Here is a 22,824-nt window from a genome sequence, read left to right on the forward strand (position 1 = left end):
TGCTGATTTACCAGCAATGATTTTTATTTAGAAAATTTAGTGTAAAATTAACAAGCAAGCTAGACAAATGTTCTAAAGATGATGCATCTCTACAGGCTGTTCTGCAATGCTCCGGTAAAACACAGGGAATTAAAAAAAAATAAAAATCTTTGTCAAATACTAGGATGCTGTTAAACAGCAAGAGGGGACAAAATCTGTCTATCCTTCAAAGCTGCCCCCCCCAATAACATCGTTAATTAGGCCTGAAATAAGGCCTTGTTATGTAAGTATGTAGGAGGTAGGGGAAAGGAAGATAGACAAGAGGAAGAGATGAAATACAAAGGAGCTGTGGTTTGAAGCTGCCTACACGCCTATAGGTAGAACTTCTGATTTCTTAGTATTGCGTGTGTTGTGCACGCTCTACTGTTCACCCTCCCCCACTGGAAGAAAGGTGGCACAGTGACAGCTGACAGCAAGCATGCCTGAAAAGGAGAGCTCAAAATTTAACATGGTAAGACAGGTATTTCTATAAAACTCACTACAGAATACACTATAATAAAATGCATCATGAAAAGCAATTTAATAAGTAAAATTGAGTTCGTACCAAAAAAAAAATTGCAGGTTGCAGCTGTATAGAAACCAGAAAATCTGGAACAAAGCGATGACTCGTGGCAAAACAAGCTTCACACACTGCCTTGCGACACAGAGCAATCCTGCTCAGGGTCAAAATCTTTAGGGATTAGAGTTGCTCTGCTGAGTCTTCTCCCTCTGCACCCCCAGCCCTGTATTGGCTTTGTGCGGCAAGGTTTTGGTAGCGGCGGGGGGGGGGTGTTACAGGGGTGGCTTCTGTAAGAAGCTGCTGGAAGCTTCCCCTGTGTTCGAGAGAGAGAGCCAATACCAGCCGGCTCTAAGACGGACCCGCCGCCGGCCACGGCCGAGCCAATCAGTGATAGTGGTAACGCCTCTGGGATAACATTTTTAAGAAGGAAAAAGTTGGGACAGGCAGTATATGGCAGCCGGAGAGAGGAGTGAGAACATGAGAAACAACCCTGCGGACACCAAGGTCAGTGCAGAAGGAGGGGGAGGAGATGCTCCAGGCGCTGGAGCAGATTCCCCTGCAGCCCGTGGTGAAGACTGTGGTGAGGCAGGCTGTCCCCCTGCAGCCCATGGAGGTCCACGGTGGAGCAGATATCCACCTGCAGCCCAGGGAGGTCCACAGTGGAGCAGATATCCACCTGCAGCCCAGGGAGGACCCCACGCTAGAGCAGGTGGGTTCCCAAAGGAGGCTGTGACCCCGTGGGAACCCCGCGCTGGAGCAGGCTCCTGGCAGGACCTGTGGATCTGTGGAGAGAGGAGCCCACGGAGCAGGTTTTCTGGCAGGACTTGTGACCCCGTGGGGGACCCACGCTGGAGCAGTGTGCTCCTGAAGGACTGCACACCATGGAAAGGACCCACGCTGGAGCAGTTCGTGAAGAACTGCAGCCTGTGGGAGGGACCCCACGCTGGAGCAGGGGAAGAGTGTGATGAGTCCTCCCCCTGAGCAGGATGAAGCAGCAGAAAACAACGTGTGATGAACTGACCGTAAACCCCATTCCCCGTCCCCCTGTGCCGCTGGGGGGGTTGGTAGAGAATCCGGGAGTGAAGTTGTGCCCGGGAAGAAGGGAGGGGTGGAGGGAAGGTGTTCTGAGATTTGGTTTTATTTCTCATTACCCTACTCTGGTTGATTGGTAATAAATTGAGTTAATTTTCCCCAAGCTCAGTCTGTTTTGCCCGTGACAGTAATTGGTGAGTGATGTCTCTCCTGTCCTTATCTCGACCCACAAGCTCTTTGTTATATTTTCTCTCCCCTGTCCAGTTGAGGAGGGGGAGTGATAGAACGGCTTTGGTGGGCACCTGGCAACCAGCCAGGGTCAACCCATCACAAGCCCCCAGCTTGTTTTCCCCATAATCAATATCCAAACCAGCCAGATTAAAATAAAAGTAAAATGCTGCTGAAAAAGTTACTTTTTTTTTTTTTTTTACAGCATCTTTCGATTAGGGTCTGGTCCAGAGTTATACAAGCAAAACTATTTAATATACAGAAGCATATTTTTGGCATATTTTCCTGCTGATATCACTACATTATCTGCCCAAAAGGTAGTAATCTTGTACACCTGCGTGACAAGTTTTGCTATTAAAAATAACCTTGCTCAAACATGTATTCTTTTCACTTGTTTAGCTAACAGCAATGCCAACCAGTTCTACTGATTTTGTATATGCTACATGAGTATATTTAAAATGTCATCTTTTACCCTATATCCTTTTCTAAGAGTTTCAGCTTGACTAGCCAACTCTAGAAGACAAATAATTGAGGTAGACTATTTGAATGAGCCTTTTGAGAAAGCTAACAAAATAGCTTCTCATGCTATATGGTTTTAGTTGAGCAGGTAGCTTTTCCACCACAAATCTATTTTACCAGCCAGTTACCCTTCAAAAGGAAAATCAGAACTGCAATTTTAATAGTACTTACAATTTGCAAAATCCATTGCAAGATATACCCAGCTATAAGGTCAAGTATGTCATTGAAGCAAGATTTATAAAAAATAATCAATAACATCAATAGTTAATATGCAGCTGTGTAGAAAGTACTGTCTTATTTACTTAGAGATGCTTTTTTTGTTAAGCAGTCACTATGTTGGGTGGCAAAACGATCTTACTATAATTAGGAGGGTGCAGTTCCTTAACAGTGAAGTCATACAGGTATACGTATCTCATCAGGATAGTTTACTCCCTTTCACATATTAAATACTTATAAATGCATTTGATAGCAGAGACTGCTTTCTTACAGGAAAGCAGGAAAAAAATGTAGTCACACTTCGAGTGGGGAAGATTGTCCAGTTTAACAACACTAACATGGTCAAAGGTGTGTAACTTGTGTCCAGATATGTCCTAACAATAAAAGCATTCAGAGCATTTTAACTACAGATGCTAACCACGGGAACAATTAAAGAGTACTTAGTTTGCAGCATTCGTTTTTGGTATTTACAAGATTGTGATAGCACACAGGGTGCCAGTGACAGGCTTCATTTTAATTCCCTCAAATCTTCTCTCAAATAAAACAAAGACAGTAAAAGATCATCTTTCACGTTCTTTTTTGAGCTCTGTTTTGCTTGCTGCAAGTCTTGAGCATATTTACAGCCTCTTAGGCTATAGAGCCTCTACACTGACCTAACATATGGTTAAAACGAACAGCTGTGTAGTTGTAGCTACTCCAAGAACTTTTCAACTGGACTAGAAAGTTTTTCTTTCTGGAAGTGACACGTTAGGTCTTCATCTCAGGCACATCCTTACTGGCCAGGAACTCCCCGAGAGGAGCAAGGCCTTCTTGCCCGCCCCCCCCACCCCGACTTGGTCAAGAGCCCAGCCTGCCCTCGCTGCAGAGCCGACAGCACCGCCTGGCTCAGCAGCTCAGCCGAGGAGGGGGACCTGGCGTTCGCACCCAGCGGCGAAGACACCGGGGCTGCAGCTTAACCCCTTCGGCCCCTTCCCGGGGCCGCTGCGGAGTGACAAAGCACTCCTCCCGCGGCGGGGAACCGCCGTACTGGGACACGCCGAGAGCAGCGGAATATGGAGGTGCAGGGGAGGTCCCTCCCCTCGCGTTGCAGTGCAAGAGCTCACGGTCACTTCCTTCCCCACCGGAGCCATAACGCAGGACGGCTACCGAGGCAGCTCCCGCAGCACGCGAACAGAACCGCACCGCAAAGCTACAGCGTGCCAGAGAAGAATCCCGATGTTTTCGGCGGCCGCACACCCCCCCGCCCCAGCCGGCTCACGGAGGGACCGACCGACTGCGGCACCCCCCTGCTCCCCCAGCAGCGGGGCCGGGTGGGCGGGGAGGCCGCGGCGCCTGCCCCCCCCCTTCTCCACAGCCTCCCAGCTGCGGAGGAGGCGGCGCCGGGCTGCCTGGAACCGGCCGGGTGACCCGCGGGAGCCCGCCGCCAGCTCAGCGGCGACGCCCGCGGGCGCCCACACCGCCCCGGCCCCCACCAGCGGCCGGGGAGGCCCAGTCCCCCGCCGGGCTGAGTCACCCCGCGCCGCGCGTCGTGTCCCGTCCCCGTTCCCCCCGCCGTTACCTTTCCCGGTCACTCTTCCATCGTGGCGGCGCTGCCGGCTCCCACCCCCACAGCTCCGCGGCCGCCACGAGCATAGGGAGCGGAGCGGGCCGGGCCGGGCCAGGCCGCGCCGCCTCGGCTGGCGGCGGGAGGAGGAGGAGGACGCCCAGGGGAGGCGCCGCGTTCCTCGCGCGTGCGGAACGGCCTCCGGGAAGGAACGCTGCCCCTGCCCCCGCCCCTCGGCGGGGCCGCCGCAGCCGCAGAACTACGGCTCCCGGCGTGCCGCCGGCCCGGCCCCCCGCGCTCAGCCTCCCGCCGCGGCTAGGCGGCCGGCCGCGGGGCACGCCGGGAGCCGTAGTCCCGCCTCCCCCCGGCGTGTGGGCGTGGCCTGCACCTCCTGCCGGCGCCGCTCCTCGTCGCGCAGCACCCCGGGGGGGGGGCCTGTAGCAGCGAATGCCCCGATTTAATGAACCGGGACCGGCCCGTTCCGCTCCCAAAGTCCCGCCGGGACGCGGAAATGGCGCTTTGTCAGCAGCAGCGAGGCGAGCGCCGCCGTCAGCGGCGGGGCGGCTCTGCCCGGTGACGGGCACGAGGGCTGGCCCGAGCTCAGGCACTGCTAAAGCGTCGGCGTGGGCTTGTGTGTGAGGAGAGGGGTAGCCCGGCTGGTGTCAGCAAATGTGACGCTGGTCGCCTCCGCAAATCGTTCTGCGGCGAGGCAAGGGGTACGGGGGTCTTGCGTGATGAGAGGCGTGCGTGTCTGCGGAATCAGGCTGAAAGGAAAAAAAGTCTAAATGCCAGTAACTGCAGCAATTTACTACATGGCTGCAGCAGCGTTACAGCGTCCTTCGAGAGGGAGGCCGCTCGCGCCGCCTGGCTACGGCAGCGCAGCTTTCAGAAGCCCGACCCGCACACTGCCCGAGCGGCCTTAACGCGCCGCGGCCGCAGAACCGTTCCCCGCTCACGGTGCGCAGAAGCGGCCGCACTCGGGGCCGGCCGCGACGAAGTGGATCCCATCGAACGGGGGGGGGGGGGGGGGCGGTCCACGGGGGCAACCGCGCGGTAGCCAGCAGCCCCGGTCTCCCACGGGACCACGGGTGAGAGAGGCTCCCCCGAAAGCCCTTCGACGCCCGGCCTCTGCCCCGCGGGGAACGCGGAGCTGGCTGCCTCCGCCTGCGGCCTCCCCGCCACGTCCTCTGCGGCAACGCGAGCAGGGCCGGCGGGAGACGGCGTCACGCACAGCCGGGCCTCTTCCTACCGGTACCGGCACCATGCGGGCCCGCGGCACTGCTGGCTTCCGCGGCCGGCCTGGCCGAGCGCCGGGCCCCGCCCGCCGCCGCCGCCGGCCGGGCCCGGACCGAGCCACGCGGCCCCCGCCGGCCCGGAGCCCAGCGCCGGCCGCCACGGGCGGAGACTGACGGCTGCCTGCTCCAATCGCGCTCTCCTCCCAGCCAATGGGCGGACAGGACGGCCGGGGGCGGGGCTGCCGGCGGGCGGGTGACGGGAGGCGGCGGCGCACGCGGCCTTTCCTTTCCTGCGGGCCGCGGAGGAGGCAGCAGCATGAAGGCGTCGGGCACCGTGAGTGAAGGCCGGGGCGCGGGGGCACGGCTGGGACCGGGACCGGGACCGGGACCGAGGCGGCCGTTGGTAGGGCGGCGGCGCGGGCTTGTGGCGCAGGAGAGCGGCCTCTGCGCGCCCAAGCGGCCCCGCCCGGCTCTTGAGGGAGGCGAGCGGCCAACATGGCGGCGGCGCCGCTCCCGTAGGACGCGTGAGGAGGCCGCGCCGTTCCTGGGCGGGGGGGCCGCGATCGGCGGGCGGCGCGGCTGGGCCCGCCGGGCCATCCGCCGGGGCCGGTGGTCTGCCTCTTCCCTTTCCCCTGGGATGGCCTGCTCTCTCTCGCCGCGGTGCGTTCCGCGGGGCCGGCCCGTGGCGGGGCCGGTCGGGCTGGCGCGGGGGTGGCTCCGTGGCGGCTGAGCCGTAGGCGCTGAGGGGCTCACGCTGCGGGCGGCCTGTCGTTTGTCTCCCTCCAGCTGCGGGAGTACAAGGTGGTCGGGCGATGCCTGCCCACGCCCAAGTGCACGACGCCTCCTCTCTACCGCATGCGGATCTTCGCTCCGAACCATGTTGTCGCCAAGTCCCGGTTCTGGTACTTCGTTTCTCAGCTGAAGAAGATGAAGAAGTCTTCTGGAGAGATTGTGTACTGTGGCCAGGTGCGGGATTGAAAACCTAAAAGAGTGGGAGATTTGTAAGGAATTCCAGCTGGTATGTGTGGAAGGAATTTATGTAAGCGCAGTTATTAGGGGTGAGGTTGAAGTTCATTTATTCTTCAGTTGCTGAGAAGCTGAGTGACAAGTTCGTTTTTTCAAAGTGGCACTATATGTCCAGTAAACTAAAAAGAAACGTACTTCCCAGCACTTGAGAGTTATGAGCTATGCCACTAGTCAGTACTGCTGTCTGGTTCTTACACTTGCTTCATTGTGGAATATACCTTTTAAGAGTCATTTGGACATTAATAATCCTTGGAAAGTAGATACTTGTATGCTTGCACTCCTCTACCTTGACGCTTAAAAGACATTCTTTAGAGCCGAAATCTTCTGTGTATTTTTCTTCCCACACTGAATGATTAAAAGTTTTCACTCTGAATTACCAAGACTTGAGTGTAGCTATGTTGATGTGGGGAGAGAGAGCACATAGTTTTGACATTAAAACTCCCTATGGTGGTTTCATTAGAGCTCTGAAATATTTTTTCTTAAACTTGTAAAATGCCAGTGATGTACTGTCTCTAACTACTTTTGTGCTCTTGTGTAATTCCAGGTGTATGAGAAGTCCCCTCTGCGAGTGAAAAATTTTGGTATTTGGTTGCGCTATGATTCTCGTAGCGGAACTCACAACATGTACAGGGAGTACAGGGATTTGACCACGGCTGGTGCTGTCACTCAGTGCTGTAAGTACATGTAACTGTTTGAGGTATAAAATGGTAGGACCAGTATATAAGCACAAGATTAAATCTTAAACTGGGCATAAAGCATGATGACTTGATCCATGATAAGATAACTGAAACACTGGAAAAATAAAGTGGGGAGTTCCCGGAGAAGTCCATGCATGTTTGTGTATGATGTATGTTGTATCTTCCTTGTTACCGTTCTTTATACAGTTTCTCTAGCTGAAAATATTCCCGCTTCATCTTGATGTGACTTTCTACAACTCTAGTAATGAGGTTTGCTATACAGACTGAGAGTTTTATGACCTTTTAGGTGCTGTATATATTTCTTGCACTGTATTTATTGTTTTAAAATAATTGAGTATATCTTCCCAAGTCTTGTGGAGAGAATATTTCAGATATCATGTGGAACACACTAGCATCTGTCCCTTGGAGAGCAAGTAAAAAAAAAAAAACCATCACGGGGCAGGGAAAGGTGTGTTGCTCCAAGATCTCATTGCCTTAGTTCAGGGAGAATTGAAGGTTGTCCTGATTTCAGTCTGTTTTGTGAAGTACTTGAGGGACAGATCGTTTGTATAGCTGATGCTGTTGATATTTGAATCCAGAAGTGTTATAAACACTACAGAATGCACATAAAAACCCAAAGAATATTGTTCTTAATAATGATATTCTTGTCATGTGTGCAAATATTAAATGTATCTTGTCGCCTTTCAAAAGCTGAAGTGCTGTTGAAAGTGAAATTTAAGGTTCTACATTAACTTAAAATAATTCCTGTTAGTTAACATACTGGAGGACTGCTTAAGAGGCCTGAGAACTTAATTTGTCATGATAATTGCATCGTGACTTTGATACCTTTATGTTCAAGAATACTTTTGACAGGTAAGTTTTTAATAGGGATTTTAGATCTTCATGGGAAGCATTGTAAGCACAATAGTATTTCAACGGGCATATCTTGTGGAACTAGCTATAGACGTCATGACCTGAAGGCAGTGATTTTCACCGCCGCAGGGAGGAATTTTCAGGTAGCCCATGTACAGATGGCTTCCTCCTGTTCTGAAAGCCTAATTATGTGGGCTAAATATCAATTCACGTTTTTATCACTTGGCACTTTTAAGAAAAGTAAAGATAACCTCGGATCCTACCTTTACTTGCACCTTCCTTTTGGCAGGGAAATTCTGAAGTTCACATGTCTTTCCAGTAATCATATTTTAGTGTTGATTCTGAATCACAGTTTTCTTGTGCAAAAAATGAAATAGCCCCATGTAGATTACTTCTGTACATGTGCACCTTCTTGAAATCAGGCAAGAACAGTAAGAAGGTGCTTTCTTGGAGGAGTTTGGTTATGAGTTCCAGGAAGAATTTGCTGCTGCATGTTGGTTCTATGATATTTCTGCCATCACTTCAGATACTAAAACCAGTGTGATTAAGTAGAGTCGATCAGGAATTTTAAAAGTTGTAGATGGTACTATAAACATTTCCTGAAAAGATGGTAGTAAGATTTTTGAACTGAAAATGTCTTAAGATTTATTTTTAATGAGTTCTCTTGTTACAGACCGCGATATGGGAGCCCGTCATCGTGCCCGTGCTCATTCTATTCAGATCATGAAAGTCGAGGAGATTGCTGCTAGCAAGTGCCGTAGACCAGCAGTCAAGCAGTTCCATGTAAGTGAAGTAGCATTGCAGTGGCTGGTGGGTCCTGGTCTAACACAGACTGGAAGGGGGGAGCTCTCTTCTCTGGTACAGGTTTGCTTTGCAGGCAAAAGTAGGGAGGGAACCTAACTTGCATGCATAGGTTTGCAGTTGTGTTATATTATGATCAAGACTTTTAATGCTAGAACTGTTTGAAAGAAAGTCAGACCAAAACAAAAGTGTATTATCTTGCAGAAAGCTTACCTATATATAACAGGCATTTCTTTCAAAAAGAATCGCAAAACTAAGGCATCTGTTAGCTCCTATGAAGTTTATTAATCTGTGGATGTATTACTTCTCTACACATAAGTTAGCAGTTGAATGTAGCTTAGCTATTTATTGCAAACTATGTTCTGTTGTTCCTCTGGTATCTCAATTAACACAGAAACATTTTTCTTGCAGGATTCTAAAATCAAGTTCCCTCTGCCACACAGAGTTCTGCGTCGCCAGCACAAACCACGTTTCACTACCAAGAGACCAAATACTTTCTTTTAAATACGAAAACGTGCTGTCAACCCTGTGTTGTAATAAAGGTCTTATTTGAACCTTTGACTCCCAGTTGTCTTTTGGAAACGGTGTTCTGGATAACTAGGAGTCCCCCTTCCTACGCTTTATTTTCTGTAAACTATTGGCAGCCTACTGTTTGCAGCTATGACTGCCCTCAAACAGGTGAATGTTTCAGGTGACGACTTAAGTTACCAAAACAGCTCATCAATAAACCAAAATTTTAATAACCAGCTTTCCAGGTCAGGGTAAGTCTATTGTTGAGCAGCTATAACATCCTACATTCATTTTGTCCCTTAGGCACGCTAAGTAAATATAGTTGAATTCAGGAAGAAGGCAGCTTTTTGTGCATGCAGAACTCAAAGTTGTCAGCTGTAAGGGTAAAGACCTTGTAAATTCAGCTAAGCTACTTCAGGTTGTAAGCCTTTAAAGCCAAAACTTTAGTTCTAACCTGAACCTTTTCAAGGATGTTACGCACCATTCTGAAGTAACTGATATACGCATACAGAGATGCCTGCACCTAGAAATGAAAAGTGACAAAGGGCTTGGTGGACCTATCTCTGGTACTGGGCCAGGAGAGGAACTGCCTGTGGATTGCAGGTGAGAGCCTTGCTCCGTGTAGGGGGGAGGCCGTTCGGCAAGAGTTGGACTGGTCAGTGCTGCCAGAACAGCCCCCATCCGCAGCCCCATAGCTCAGATCCGCTCTCCTCCTCGTTGCCCTCAGGTGTATCAGCGCAGGGAGCTCATCTGTCCAAAACATCCGAAAAAAGGGGATGAATGGGGGCAATTCGTGATCTCCCAGTTGCAAGGGAGAGGAAACTAAACACAAAATGTTAGGACAAGCGGAGGGTCCTGCGGGAGTCCTACCAGGGTAATGCCAGAGGGTGGGCATAAGGTCACCTGCAAGACCTTGTCTTCTGGGACTTCTTGACCGAAAGAATGATTCGGCGTGGAAACGGGCTTCGGATTTAGGCGTCACAAAAACCGAGGCGGCGGGGAGCTCGCTACAGCAACCGAGGCCAGCGTGGCCAACCCGGAAGCGGCAACGCGGGTGAGGGAGCGGAGCGGAGCGGAGCGGGCCGGGCCGGGCCGGGCCGGGCCGCCCGCGGCGAACCGGGCGCTGCCGTGCCCCCGGAACGCGCTCCTTCGACGGGCGGGGCGAGCCCCGCCCCGTCACGTGACGCGACGCGACGCGACGCCGAGCCGGCTTCCCCCGCCCGTCACGTGGCAAGGGCAGGCGCGCGGCGAGAGTCGGCGCGAGCCTCTTCCCTCACGCGGCCGCGGCGCCGGACCCGGAAGTAGTGGCCGTCGCGGAGGCGGCGGGCGGGATGGGGGAGTCGATCCCGCTGGGCGCGCCGGTGCCGGTGGAACAGGCCGTGCTGGAGACCTTCTTCTCCCACCTGGGCATCTTCTCCTACGACAAGGCCAAGGACAATGTGGAGAAGGAGCGGGAGGCCAACAAGAGCGCGGGGGCCAGCTGGCTGGCCCTGCTGGCCGGGCTGGCGCACCTGGCCGCCGCCGAGAAGGCCTACCACAGCATGACCTTCCTGGGCCAGAAGCTAGGTACCGCCGGATCCCTCCCCGCTCCCCCCGCGTCCCCCGGGCCCCTCGCCCCTCTCCGGGCCGCCCCTCGCTCTCGCTCTCGGCCCGCCCCGGGTTGAGCCCCGCGGGTGTCGGCAGCGCGGCGGGGAACCGGGCGGCTGCCGCGGCCCTGTGCGGTTCTCCGTCGGCCGGTAGCTGCGCAGTGCCCGCGGAGCCTGGCCTCGGCCAGGTGCGTGCCTGCGCGTCCCGAACGCGAGCGCTGGGTCAGCAAGTGTCCGTGGGCCCGGTGGGAAATCGGCTACGGCGTTTGGGCGGCCCCGAAAGAATAAGCGAGAGCGCGGGTGGCACAGCGGCCGTGGGAGTCGGTGCGTCTCCTTGTCGGCTGGCAGGCTGCCTGCCTGCCGTTCCCGGGATTTAGCCAGAGGTGTTTCTGTGCTGGGATGCTCTGGCTGAGATTCTGGCACAGGTGAGCTCAGTGGGGCGACCGAAGGGTTAAAGCTTTTCTATGTCACGGTTCCGGGCCCAAATATTAGAGCTGTGTGTGTGCAAGTAAGTAGTCAGGGCTGGAGATAGCTTCCTGAAAGTTGTTATTCATTTCATGTCATTCACGCTGCAGGATCTTGGGAAGTTTTGGCCACGATCTTGGCTGCTTCTCACTCTCTGAGTATGCGAATAGAAAAATCCCAAACTGGCACAGGACGAGCTGTCATTGTGTTGCCCTCTGGGCAAAGCTGCTTATTTTCTCTTTGAACTGCAGACTGGCATGGAAAATGGATCAAGGGATATGAGTCTGATGTGTAATGCAGTAAAGCATCAAGAAAATTCTGCTGTTTTATAAGAAGATCTTTACAGACAGAACTCTTTCTATAAGGCTGACTTTAAAAAGTGAATTTGGTGCTTGCAGAAAGGGTAAAACGGACAGCAGAAAGGACAAAGTTTTGTTTGTTTCTATACATCATGAACAACAGCAGTAGATGATTCTTCATCCTGCCGACGACCTGGGGGCAACTCTTGGCTTAGGAAGGTTGCTGTTTCACTGTGATAACCAATTCTCTGCCTTTCTGCCTCAAATTGCTAAGGTCACTTTTGAAAATTATATGTGTAAAATGGATGTGAAAAGGACTATCCACCATTACAAAGTTCATAAGCCATTTCAAAGTGGAACCTAAATTTGGAATCCCTTTAAAAGTTCTGCAGATTCATTCCCTGTGATCCTTGCTGTGCTGCAGCCGTTGAGGGCCGCAGCAGCACATAAGGCCATCTGTAAATAGAAATTATGAAATAAGGTTAGTACCATTGTACAGTCTTGTGGTAGTGTCAAAGTTAAATATCTTTTACTTTGACCCTCTACTTTTGTCTTTTTTTTTTTTCTTTCTTTTTTAAATTCCTCATAGGGTTGAACAGGTAGAGAGAAGCACAGACTTCTTTTTTTTTCCCCTCAGTTTTAGTTACAGATTAACCTGCGCTGTGGTCTCACTGAGATACACTGTGATTGTTTTTCTTTTGAATTCTGGTTTGTATTAAGACTGCGTAGGGATTGGAAACATTTGGTTTGTATACACAGATGTCACATAGTTGCCATTTAAAGGTTGCTTTGCAAACTTGAGTGCTTCATGGTTGAAGCGGTACTGTTGGGGAAATTCTCTTGAAGAGATCAAGAGTTGCTAATAGGAGTGGAGGCTATTAAAATTTCATGATGACTTGATTCTTCTGACTTCCACAGATAACAACAGTATTTCCAGGTCATGTATCATAGTAGCAAATTTAACTGAACCCTCGCTTTCTGTGAAGTCATGCCATAACTGAGGCGGACGTGAGGGAGTTGAAGTTTTGCAGCAATCATTGGCTGCTGAGATATGAATTGGGACATGTGTAACTTGCATGAAATTGCATAAAGTGCTTCTGAGTATATGCTATGTGTAATTCAGTTACTTGCAAAATAATACACTGAAATTTGTTTCTTGATTTTAAAAAAAAAAAAAATACTGTGATCAAACAACAGTTAGGAACACCTAGGGGAAAACAAGCGTGGTTATATATAATTTTCCAGTATTGCTGTCTATCTTTGCTGTCCCTGGATTTTGGTAATACCTCCATATTTATCTGAACAGGTGGTCAGTCATTCTTCAGCCGAAAGGACTCCATCCGAACCATCTACACATCTCTGCATAATGAGCTGAAGAAGGTGGTGGCGACGGGTCGCAATGCACTAGGAGGAACAGCTCCTCACTTGGAAGAGCTGCTTTCTCACCTGTCTGAACAGCTCTGTTTTTTTGTTCAGGCTCGGATGGAAATTGCTGACTTCTATGAAAAAATGTACACGCTCAGCACCCAAAAGTTCATTAACTCTGAGGAACTGGTAAACATTTTGGAATCCATCTTAAAGAAATACAGCTCAAGGTCAGTGCTTATTTGCTGGCAGTAAGTACTCAGACATATGGTCTGTAGTAAATGATGTTGAGGTTCAGAGCAAGCCCAAAGACTTTGCTGTCCTTTGACTGCTGAGCAGCACAGCCCCTTGCATGAATTCATGCATGAAGTGAAAGTTGGTCAGCAGCATCAGATGTGTGAAGTCTCAAAATATGACTCCTCCTCTGAAGAACAAAAATAAAAAAGGGAGAGTGTTTCTACTCATCATGTTCTAGGAGCCATCTTCCCTATTCCTTAATTAAAACTCTGCATGTTCATATTCAACAAAGAGTCATTTTCCTTATAAAAGGTGTAAGACTTCTTGCACTTTTTCATCAGGAGTGGAGGGGAAACAAGACTTAATTCCATATGGAGTTCAGTAAAATTGATATGTAAACAAAACAGGTATTTGTGTGACAATTTTACTTTTAGACTAGAATGTATGTCTGCTTAATTCTAAAAGCTACACCATTGCTATTTGATCTACCTAGTAGGGTTTTATGGTGCTCTGTTATGCCTTCTCTGAGAGGTATTTGAGCCAGTAGAAGGAGCACCTCTGAGTCTTTGGTCCCTGCCATTATGGTTTCTTGAAGTTAAGATGTAATAGTTCCCGTTATAAGAATCCCAGGATGTTTCTAAATGACATCTAACACATGTGAGCCTTGAAAGTGATGGCAGTTTAAAAAAGAGAGAATTTTTGAATGCCTGTCAACAGATTCAAATTCTAGCTCTTTAAAATAAAGCAAAACAAGGTAGCCATTGTAGGAAGATAACTGTCAAATGTAGCTGAATTTTTTTAAATCTTTGTTAGTGAAATACTGTCTAAGAAGACATTTTGGGGAGAATATTGTGAGGTCTTATTTTTTTCAGTTATGATTTTTAAAGTATATACCTAGGAAAAATCAGACTAATTCAGTGCTGCTTTCTGACATTCCAAATCTAAGCACTGCAGCTAACTCCCTTATTTTTTTACGAAGAGCAGGTAAATTGCTATGTAATTTTGCTATTTGAAAATCGAAACGAGTCTATATGATCTTACTAGTGATTGTTTTGCAATTCTTGGTTTGTGAGCCCTTACAATATCAGGACTGTTAGTCCAATGAAAAATGAAACTTACATATTTTTTCCTTGGTGCGATAAACATTAAAGAATAAAGGGAAGTAAGTTGTTGGGGTTTTTTTTTGAGAAGCTTATTTATGTTCTACACTAACCATCGCCGTCTGTTCTGAGCATGTACTGAGTCAATGATGCTAAAAAATCTGAAAACCAAAACTGATACTTTGACACAGTGACTGGAGACTGTTATATATTAAATGTTTTATGACTCTAAATAAATTTCAGTGACATATCTGTACTTCTAAGGCATTGTATAACCTCTTTTAAAAAAATAAGCAGCATCTCCCTGGGAAAAATACTGTTGATCTTGCTTTGGGTTAATGAGCAATCTCTAAGATGGAGACCTTCTAGGATGCTGTTAGAGCTAATTCAGTAGCTGCTGTGTGGTCCTCCCCAGTTGTATACAGAATATTTCTGAAAAACGTGGGGATAATGATATCTTCCTCTAGTCCTTCCTTTAGTTTCTTCATATCTCGGATCAGTTTCTGGGGGCTGTTACGTTGGTGTGTGCTAACTGGATGGCATTTCTGGTTTACAGTCTGTTGACCCTCTCAGGTGAAAGGTTAATTAAACTCATCCTTACCCAGTCTCTTCCCTCTGTCAATATATTCCTCATTGGTAGTTGAGGATGTGTGCCATTATCTCAGCCCAACATGCTAAGGCCAGATAGGGCATCTGTTCTGTAGATAGGTTCTGGCCTTGGTTTCTTTCCTTTACGTCTAAAAATAGCTGTTCACATAATGTAGAGCAAATAACTGCTTGCTGTTTAAGGAATGAAAGAATGAATTGACTGTCAACAATCAAGTCATATTGTCTGTATCTGAAAAATCATTAACTCTTGCACAGTTTAAAGTTATTTTGTTACTACTTATTGCTGACTTGTACACAGCAAACACTAGACATTTCCCTCTCTGTTTTTCTATAGAATACAGCTGGAGAAGTAACATTCCCTGAATTCTTTAACTGTTGGTTTGGGTGAGATCTTAACTGAAATAATGAAAACAGCATCAGAAGCAGGATCCTTTAAAAGCTTAATATAAAATGAATAAGTAACTAGTAAACCTATTTTGATGTATTTATTTTTAAGTGTTAAATGTTTTTCATCTAGTCAGCATTTTGTAAATACATGTAAGTGTGTGTGATCTATGGAGGGAAATAAAAAAGTTGTATAAAAATGAGGCCTCTTCATAGTCTGCAGAACAAAACTCTAGCATCCCTCTGCTGTTGAGAATTATTGGGGGGGAAAAATAATTTTTCCAATGTGTTTTTAAGTTCTTAACACTCTGGCTTACTGAAATATTGTAAAAACCTGTCTGTTTTATGTGATACTGAGCTCAGTCAGATGCTACTGTGTTATGAAACTTAGTTACAGCAGATACACCGAGTACATAACCTGCTAGTTTACTCTGCAGTCATATCAAGCTTCTCAGCTGTGGCTGAGGTGTGTATTTTTGGATTAAAACAGTTTAGCAAATCCTGCTGTGCAGTGAAACATGAAAATAGCTATGAGCCATGAAGCAAAGTAGAAAGCTATGCATCATAGTGTTAAACCAGGAGACTTGGCAGTGCTGCATTAGTATGAATTTTTTAATTGCTTTTAAGATTGAATAACCTTCTTGGTCTGACTGTAGGTGTGTTGAAACTGTGCTAAGTATGCACTTGATGGGACTATCTCGAACAAATAATTTTGTATAATGCTTTTTCCTCCCCCTTTCTAATACATGGCAACAAAACTGTTTTTCTGCTGAATACCAAAACCATTGGAAATACATAATGTTGACTGTTAGCAGAATATTATTTTTACTTGACTCTTGTTCAAAGAAATGTAAATGTGCTCTGGACTTCTCAGCCCACCAAAGCAGCCAGTAATTGCTGTGTCTCTGCTATAGCAGGTAGATATGATGGTTGCTGACATGTACTGTGTACAGAAGTGCAACCTAGCCTCTTTGCAGAACGTGGTGCATCAACTGATTTATCATATTCATCATTTTACTTTCTTCAAATAAACTTGGACTTGCATCTTAATAGCAAATCCTTTCAAGACATGTATTGTGGCTGTCAAAAAAAGAGATGCTTAAAAATAGTGATGAAATTGTCAGACGGTCTTCATAAGCCTAAGAATTAATGTTTTGGCAAGAGTCTGATGGAAAGTCAAAGAAAAAATAGTGAAGGGAGAGGGGATAAAAAGCCTAAAATTCTCGTTCTCCCTTCTGGTCCACAACAAAATTAAATATTTCGGTTTTGAACCAAGAATTTCTAAAATGGATTATATGTATTGTGTCCTGGAAGCTGAGGGGAATAATGGAGTCGATTTCACTTTGAAGATGAGCTGTTAAATGTTGGAAGAATTCAGTATAAACTACTTTTTTAAAGCAATAACAAGATGCAGGATATTTTTTCTGAAGTGGGGGGATAAATCTATCTTTACTTAAATGGAAACCTCATCAAGTCTTGTCTTTGAACTATTTGTTGTTCTTTGTTGGAGACCTCTTAAAGAGTCCTAAATGCCTATTAGGGAACACATTTACTAAAAAGGCCACTTCTGTCTTTGCTGGAGACTCACTCTTTCTAAAGTTAAGTATTTAGCTACTGTAACTGGAACAGTTTTGCACAGTTTGAATTAAGTATGTATTTATTTATGATGTTATAAATTTACAAGTAATTTGAGTATTGTAGAAGGGAGGTAGGCTGGATCTGTCTCTTTTTCCTGATGTTGATTAAAAATAGAGAAGAGAAAGCTATAGAATGGATCTATAAAATTCTATTTCATCAAGATTTGTCCTAATAGTAGGATCACTCTTGTGAATAAGGTGTGCAGTGGCACTCCTACCTGGCAGATAAGGTGTTGTTTTTTGTTTGTTTGTTTTTGAAACATCTGCTAAATTGAGAGCTGATCTTGACCTGAATTTTTAGTGAGAGAAATTGGTTGTTACAGCATCTTCATTGTGATATGATGAAATCCTGCCAAATTTTCTTTCTTCATTGCTTTTAGTACACCAAGGTTTGAGGTTTGAGACCTGGTTCATTGGTAGATACAGTTAATCATGGTTCTATTGACTAATTTTGCATCACAATTTTATTGTGAATTTAAAAAAAAAAAAAACAACACAAAAACAAAACAAGAAAAGCTCAGCTTGGCTTCCTTATAGCTTCCCTATAGAAACAGCAAATTTATAACACAATCCCTTTGATTTAACTTAATGTCTTACTGCTATTCCAGAACTATTAAGGTATATTTTACCACCAGAGGGGATTTTTAAACTGGAACAAAACCACCTGAATTTAAAGACAAATGGTGTTATAGTAGTTCATGGATCAAGATAAACAGTGATTGCTCTTCAGCTGATTAAATAGAACTCCCTTGCTTTGATAGAGAAATGTCTGACAGGTGGTACTGTCGAATGCAAAGTGCTCTATGTTGATTAAAATACTTGCCCCAATCATGTTAAAAGAACTGTTTTTTAAATTAACAAGATTATTTTTGGTTTGCATTTTACTCTTTGATGTTTGGTCTTCTGTCTGTGAACTGAGAAATACTGATTATTTCACTGTTGCGTACAAGAGTTCTCATGTCTTGACTAACGTTATGTTTTCTAGATTTCATCATCCAATCCTCAGTCCTCTTGAAAGCAGTTTCCAGCTGGAAGTAGATGTGCTCGCACATCTCTTAAAGGCTCAGGCTCAGATCTCAGAGTGGAAGTTCCTTCCATCCCTGGTCAACTTGCACAGTGCTCACACAAAACTACAGACTTGGGGCCAAATTTTTGAGAAGCAGCGAGAGACCAAGAAACATCTGTTTGGAGGGCAGTCTCAGAAGGCTGTACAACCTCCGCACCTCTTTCTGTGGCTGATGAAGCTCAAAAACATTCTCCTTGCCAAGTTTAGCTTTTACTTTCACGAGGCCCTCAGTCGACAAACAACAGCATCTGAAATGAAAACTTTGACTGCTAAAACAAATCCTGATTACTTTGGGAAAATTTCCAGCTTCATCCGGAAGTATGATGCCGTCAATGTTTCCTTAATTTTTGACAATCGTGGATCGGAGAGTTTTCAGGGACATGGTTATCATCATCCCCATTCTTACAGGGAAGCCCCCAAAGGCGTGGATCAGTACCCTGCAGTGGTGTCTCTGCCCAGCGACAGGCCTGTTATGCACTGGCCCAATGTAATCATGATTATGACTGATAGAACCTCCGACCTCAACAGTTTGGAGAAGGTTGTTCACTTCTATGATGACAAAGTCCAAAGCACGTACTTTCTGACTCGCCCCGAACCTCACTTTACCATTGTAGTTATTTTTGAGTCCAAGAAGTCAGAAAGGGACTATCATTTTATTTCTTTTCTCAATGAAATTTCACATTCCCTTAAGAACTCCAAAGCTTTTGCGAGCTTGAAGCCTGGATCCAAAGGGTAAAATACAAACTACTTACAAGTTGTCAAGGCAGTATGCCAGCCTTGGGGGAGTTGTAGCTTTCAAGGATTACATAAATTCATGATTCTCAGAGTCTAATTAAAAAGGAACCATTATTTTTAATGTTATAAGTTCCTTTTTTTTTAAGCTAACAGACACTTGAAGGAAAGTATTTTTGGGCAGTACTCAGTGGGACAACCTAATTATGGGGTGCTGAATGGCCACAGTAGGATTTTTTTTTTTGTGTGGTTTTCAATTTTCAGTATGATTTATTTTTTCAGTCAACAACTTTGTTGCCTGTATCAGAAAAGGAATATGTGCACTTTATCTTAGTCTGATCATTGACTGTCTTCTACAGAGTTTATTGAAAATGTGGTGAGGATGGAAGATACTATCTTTTCAGAAAACTGCGTTGCCTGACAGGAATGATTTCTGGGAACTAAACACTGATACAAGGGAATATTAAAAAAAGCAAACCTGCAAGGACACATTTTAAATAAAAATATGAGAATCACAAAAGGCACTATTGTTAACTATAACTTAGTTTTCAAATGGTTTAAAATTATAATTGAGGTCTCTGTTAAGCACCAGTCTTTATTCTGAACACCCTGTGTCATACAGCTTTGTCATTGCTCCAGAATGCAGGATGCGGCAAGAAAAGCTGCAGCATGGGCTGGAAGGCCAGTATTCACTGGAGTGTTGTGACATTGTGTGTCCAGTACCAGTCTTGGCTCAGATTAACAGATGGAGACAAGCTGGGGTTGAGCAAGTATTCTAGAAGGAACAGCTCCATGGAAAAAGCAGCAAAGCTCTTTTCAAATTGTGCTTTTGTTTGGCTAACTTGGGAGGGGGGGGAGGCAGTAGGAAATGCCCTTTAAATGAGTTATTTTCTAATTTTCTGTTAGGGTCAACCTGGATTTGTTTTCAGATTTTTATAAGTATGTAGTTTTTTCTTTCTGTTCAGTTTTAAATAATTTCACAATTAAGCCAAATAACTTTTGGAATTTGGAGTTATATTTATAGCCTATGCAGTATGTTTACCTCATTCTAAAATGTCTCTTTCACCACTTACTTCTAGGCTGCAGGTTTAGAAAAAAATATGTTTTCTAGTTGCACTGAAAGTGCTTTATTCTGGAAATCAGTATTTCCAAATACAATAAAAGGGTCAATTTGGCTGTACCTGTAGCCTTATATTGCATGATTCTTCTGACTGTTAGCTATGCAGTTGTGCAAGCACTTTCATGGGAATTCAGGAGGACTGATATTGGTCTGCTGTATGATGTATTTTAAGTGTGGTAAAGTTAGATCCTTAGTTGACACTGTGTAAGGTATAACATCATCAGGTTTATTTTTAAAGGGTGTTTAAGTCAAAATGTTGGTTTCTGTTAAGACTGAAATATAAAAGATACCATTGCAGATGTGGCTTTTACTGATTCCCTTTCTCTCCCACAAAAGGTTATGGTAACTTGTCTTGCCTCTTTCTGCAAGTACTGATTTCTTTACAATCACATAAACATGTTCTGTTCTTGAAATGTAAGCTCTGACTTTCCACTTTGTGCCAAATAGACCCTTCCATGCTTTGCTATAATTATATGTTAGTCTGTTGTGAATATCTGTGCTACTGCCTTTTACCTGAAGTCTTAGTCTGACTGCAGTATCACTCTCAAAAGTTTAGAGTCTGCTCCTTGCCGTTGGAAAATAACAGGAGTTGCAAATATACCAACAACTGGAGGGCACTGGTTGTTACACTTTGCAGCTTGAATTGCCCTTTTAGCAGGACAAAGTTGCAAATGACGGTATTGACAGAGTCTGTGTGCTTCCCTCTGTGGGACAGTGACCTTGTAATAACATTGTACTACTGACTTCCGCAGCCTGAGTAACAGAAAAGAGGCTGTCACCAGAACTGATTCCCAGTCGTCGGCAGTGTAATAAAGTGTTGTACAAATTCTCTGCCTCTACAGTATTTCCCTGTCATACTAGCTATCTGTGGGAAAGGGGAGAGGAGACTGGGGAAAGAGACCGCGTGTGGTACAGACACCTGCTTGCTCATTTCTGAGTTGCAGGGGACATGTTGGAAGAGGTGAGAGAGAAATCTGCCACCCTTTGGAGCAGACCAGCAGCTTTTACCAGTTGCTGAAATGGCTGGAGGCTGTTCGCAGTGGGTTTTATGGGGAGAGGAAAAGGAGGCGACTTCAGCAGACCTGGTGGTTCACTTCATGCCCCTGCCACTGTTTTTGGCAAGTGGTGTCTCTGGGAACAGGGAAGGAGTGCTAGGGGATGTTTCTGTGCAGGAGGAGGTGAGACTTGCTTTGCCCCTTACCAGCCCTGGGGTGATTTGCTGCAGTTTTCTTCAGAGGACTTTGAGGAAGCAGCAGAGGAGCCACCCAACTTGTGGGTAAGGATTTCTGAATATTTAGGTTGATGAAGAACCGAAGGGAGCCATAGCCATTACTCTCATAGTGTGAGAAGGGAGGGAATGGGAGAAATGTGCAGACAAATAGTGGGAGACAATTGGGTGCTGGAGAGAGAAACTTCTGTGGAGCTGTCTCTGCGTTTCAGAGTCCTGTCCCTGAGTCTCTCCTTGTAAGATCTTGGCCTTAATACAAGGTGGGGAGCAGAAAATTCAGGCCATGGGAAGTGGCTTGGATGAAAACTGCAGGGGTAAGGCTGAAGAGAGGTTATGCTAGAATCGATACCGAATAGTTTTGCAGAGTTAAGGTGTGCTATGACCAAAAACTAAGTGTGTGGGGGGTGGGAGTACATGTGATGAATGAATAATAATAGATAGCCCCATGCAGACTTATGGCACAGTTTCTTATTTGATACTTTGAGGAATTTATGTTTTAAATGACAAATGAGGTAACGGGGAGACTGAGCTGTCTACAATGTAAAAGTGGCTAGGCCAGTAATTAAAACATGCATAATTAAGGGGGGGGAGCATATCTGTGGAGTAAGTAAAGGTGATCAGAAACTCAGTAACTAGGAAAAAAAAATATTCATTACTAACTTCAGTACTGGAAAGATTGATCAGTCTCTTTACTATAAGAACTGGAGAACAAATGCACTTTTGCCAAGCTGCGTGATATCCTGTCTGCCAGCTTTTCCTCTCTACCAATTTAACTAAGCAAGATTGAATGTACTAATATACTTTAAAAGTCTTGTATAAATGACTGCTTTAAATGCAAGATGTAAAGATGTTTATGATAACATAATGAAAGCCAACACTTCCAGACATATTTAAGTTTTTAAAATGGGTACTGAGATTTTATATTCTTGGTGCCAGTCAGATTGCTTAAAATAGCAATGTGTGGAAGCTTATCTTGTAGCAAATTTCATATACCTCATCACTTACTTGAATCCATGAGGATTTTGGCAGAACATTTAATTTAGTATCCTTTGCCTGGAACGTGAATTTGACAGCAAATGCATTCTCAGATGTCTTACATATTTTATGTTTATGTCTTGTAAGCTTTTTTTTTTTACATGCGCTGTTCAGGTTTTTTTCTTGAATATCTTTCCTTTTCTTTTTTCTTTGCATGAAGACAAAGCAGGGAATGGAAACTATTTTTTATTGTGCTGCAAAGGACTGTAATATATGCATAATGCACATAATGTTCAGGTTTTAATGATCTAAAAGTAACAAATTCCTGGTATCTATTTGAATACTAACACTCAGTGTTTATTTAGTTCACTTAAAAAAGTCTGTGCTATAAGTGGAAATAATTTTATGGCACTCTCCCAGTCAATTATTGCTCTGGCCCACTCTTCTTCATATACAAGCCTTTTGAGACACTCGTCATCATTCTAGTGGTTGTTCTTTGATGTCAGTTATCTGAGGCTTCGTTGCATATGTGTCTACGACGTCTGCTGCCGCAGGTCAGCCTGCTGCCTTTTTTCTGTGCTGGGTCCCAATCTTCTCGTAACCAAGCTTTGCTTAAGAAAATCAGCAACGTGCTATACTTCGTTCCTCAAGTCCTGTTTTTTGTCCCAGTATCTGCAACCCCTCATCTTGCAGTCAGAAGAGTGTCGCACAGCATGGCTGGTCCTGGGCTTGCAGTTAGCTCTGTGATTGCTTCCAGAAGTGCTGGCACTAAGCTAACTAGCTTGGCTGAAACTTTGGTCTTTCTGCCCTTTTTTCTCCAGAA

General features: G+C 45.8%; 3 protein-coding genes, 1 long non-coding RNA gene and 1 other non-coding gene across 6 annotated transcripts in view; 3 read left to right on the top strand and 2 right to left on the bottom strand.

Moving 5' to 3' along the window:
- XPOT (exportin for tRNA) overlaps window positions 1-4,216 on the bottom strand; it is a 30,285-nt gene extending 26,069 nt beyond the window's left edge. The window contains exon 1 of the mRNA XM_030002718.2: window positions 4,092-4,216. The gene's annotated coding sequence lies outside the window, so the exon portion shown is untranslated. The remainder of the gene's footprint in view (window positions 1-4,091) is intronic.
- A 1,320-nt stretch (window positions 4,217-5,536) lies between these two features.
- RPL18A (ribosomal protein L18a) lies at window positions 5,537-9,242 on the top strand. The gene is made up of 5 exons (XM_030002721.2): window positions 5,537-5,645; window positions 6,098-6,277; window positions 6,882-7,011; window positions 8,561-8,670; window positions 9,100-9,242. Exons 1-5 carry the CDS (start codon window positions 5,628-5,630, stop codon window positions 9,190-9,192), a joined length of 531 nt encoding a protein of 176 aa, XP_029858581.1. The 5' UTR covers window positions 5,537-5,627; the 3' UTR covers window positions 9,193-9,242.
- LOC115336391 lies at window positions 7,634-7,765 on the top strand. The gene has a single exon (XR_003921752.1). It is a non-coding gene; the product is annotated as a small nucleolar RNA SNORA68 (small nucleolar RNA).
- A 166-nt stretch (window positions 9,243-9,408) lies between the features above and the next one.
- Window positions 9,409-10,337, bottom strand: LOC115336129. The gene is made up of 2 exons (XR_003921624.2): window positions 10,069-10,337; window positions 9,409-9,948 (listed from the first exon to the last, which is right to left on the bottom strand). It is a non-coding gene; the product is annotated as an uncharacterized LOC115336129 (long non-coding RNA).
- Window positions 10,338-10,428: 91 nt separating this feature from the next.
- Window positions 10,429-20,627, top strand: KICS2 (KICSTOR subunit 2). 2 transcript variants are annotated; one of them, XM_030002974.2, is made up of 4 exons: window positions 10,429-10,764; window positions 12,855-12,928; window positions 13,007-13,143; window positions 17,866-20,627. In XM_030002974.2, the coding sequence occupies exons 1-4, from the start codon at window positions 10,530-10,532 to the stop codon at window positions 18,680-18,682; spliced, it is 1,263 nt and encodes a 420-aa protein (XP_029858834.1). In that variant the 5' UTR covers window positions 10,429-10,529; the 3' UTR covers window positions 18,683-20,627. The 2 variants fall into 2 exon arrangements, with proteins under 2 accessions (XP_029858834.1, XP_029858833.1); XM_030002973.2 differs by having other exon boundaries at window positions 12,855-13,143.
- The last annotated feature ends 2,197 nt before the right edge of the window (window positions 20,628-22,824 follow it).

This window comes from Aquila chrysaetos, chromosome 26 (genome assembly GCF_900496995.4).
Source record: "Aquila chrysaetos chrysaetos chromosome 26, bAquChr1.4, whole genome shotgun sequence".
Classification (NCBI taxonomy): Eukaryota; Metazoa; Chordata; class Aves; order Accipitriformes; family Accipitridae; genus Aquila; species Aquila chrysaetos.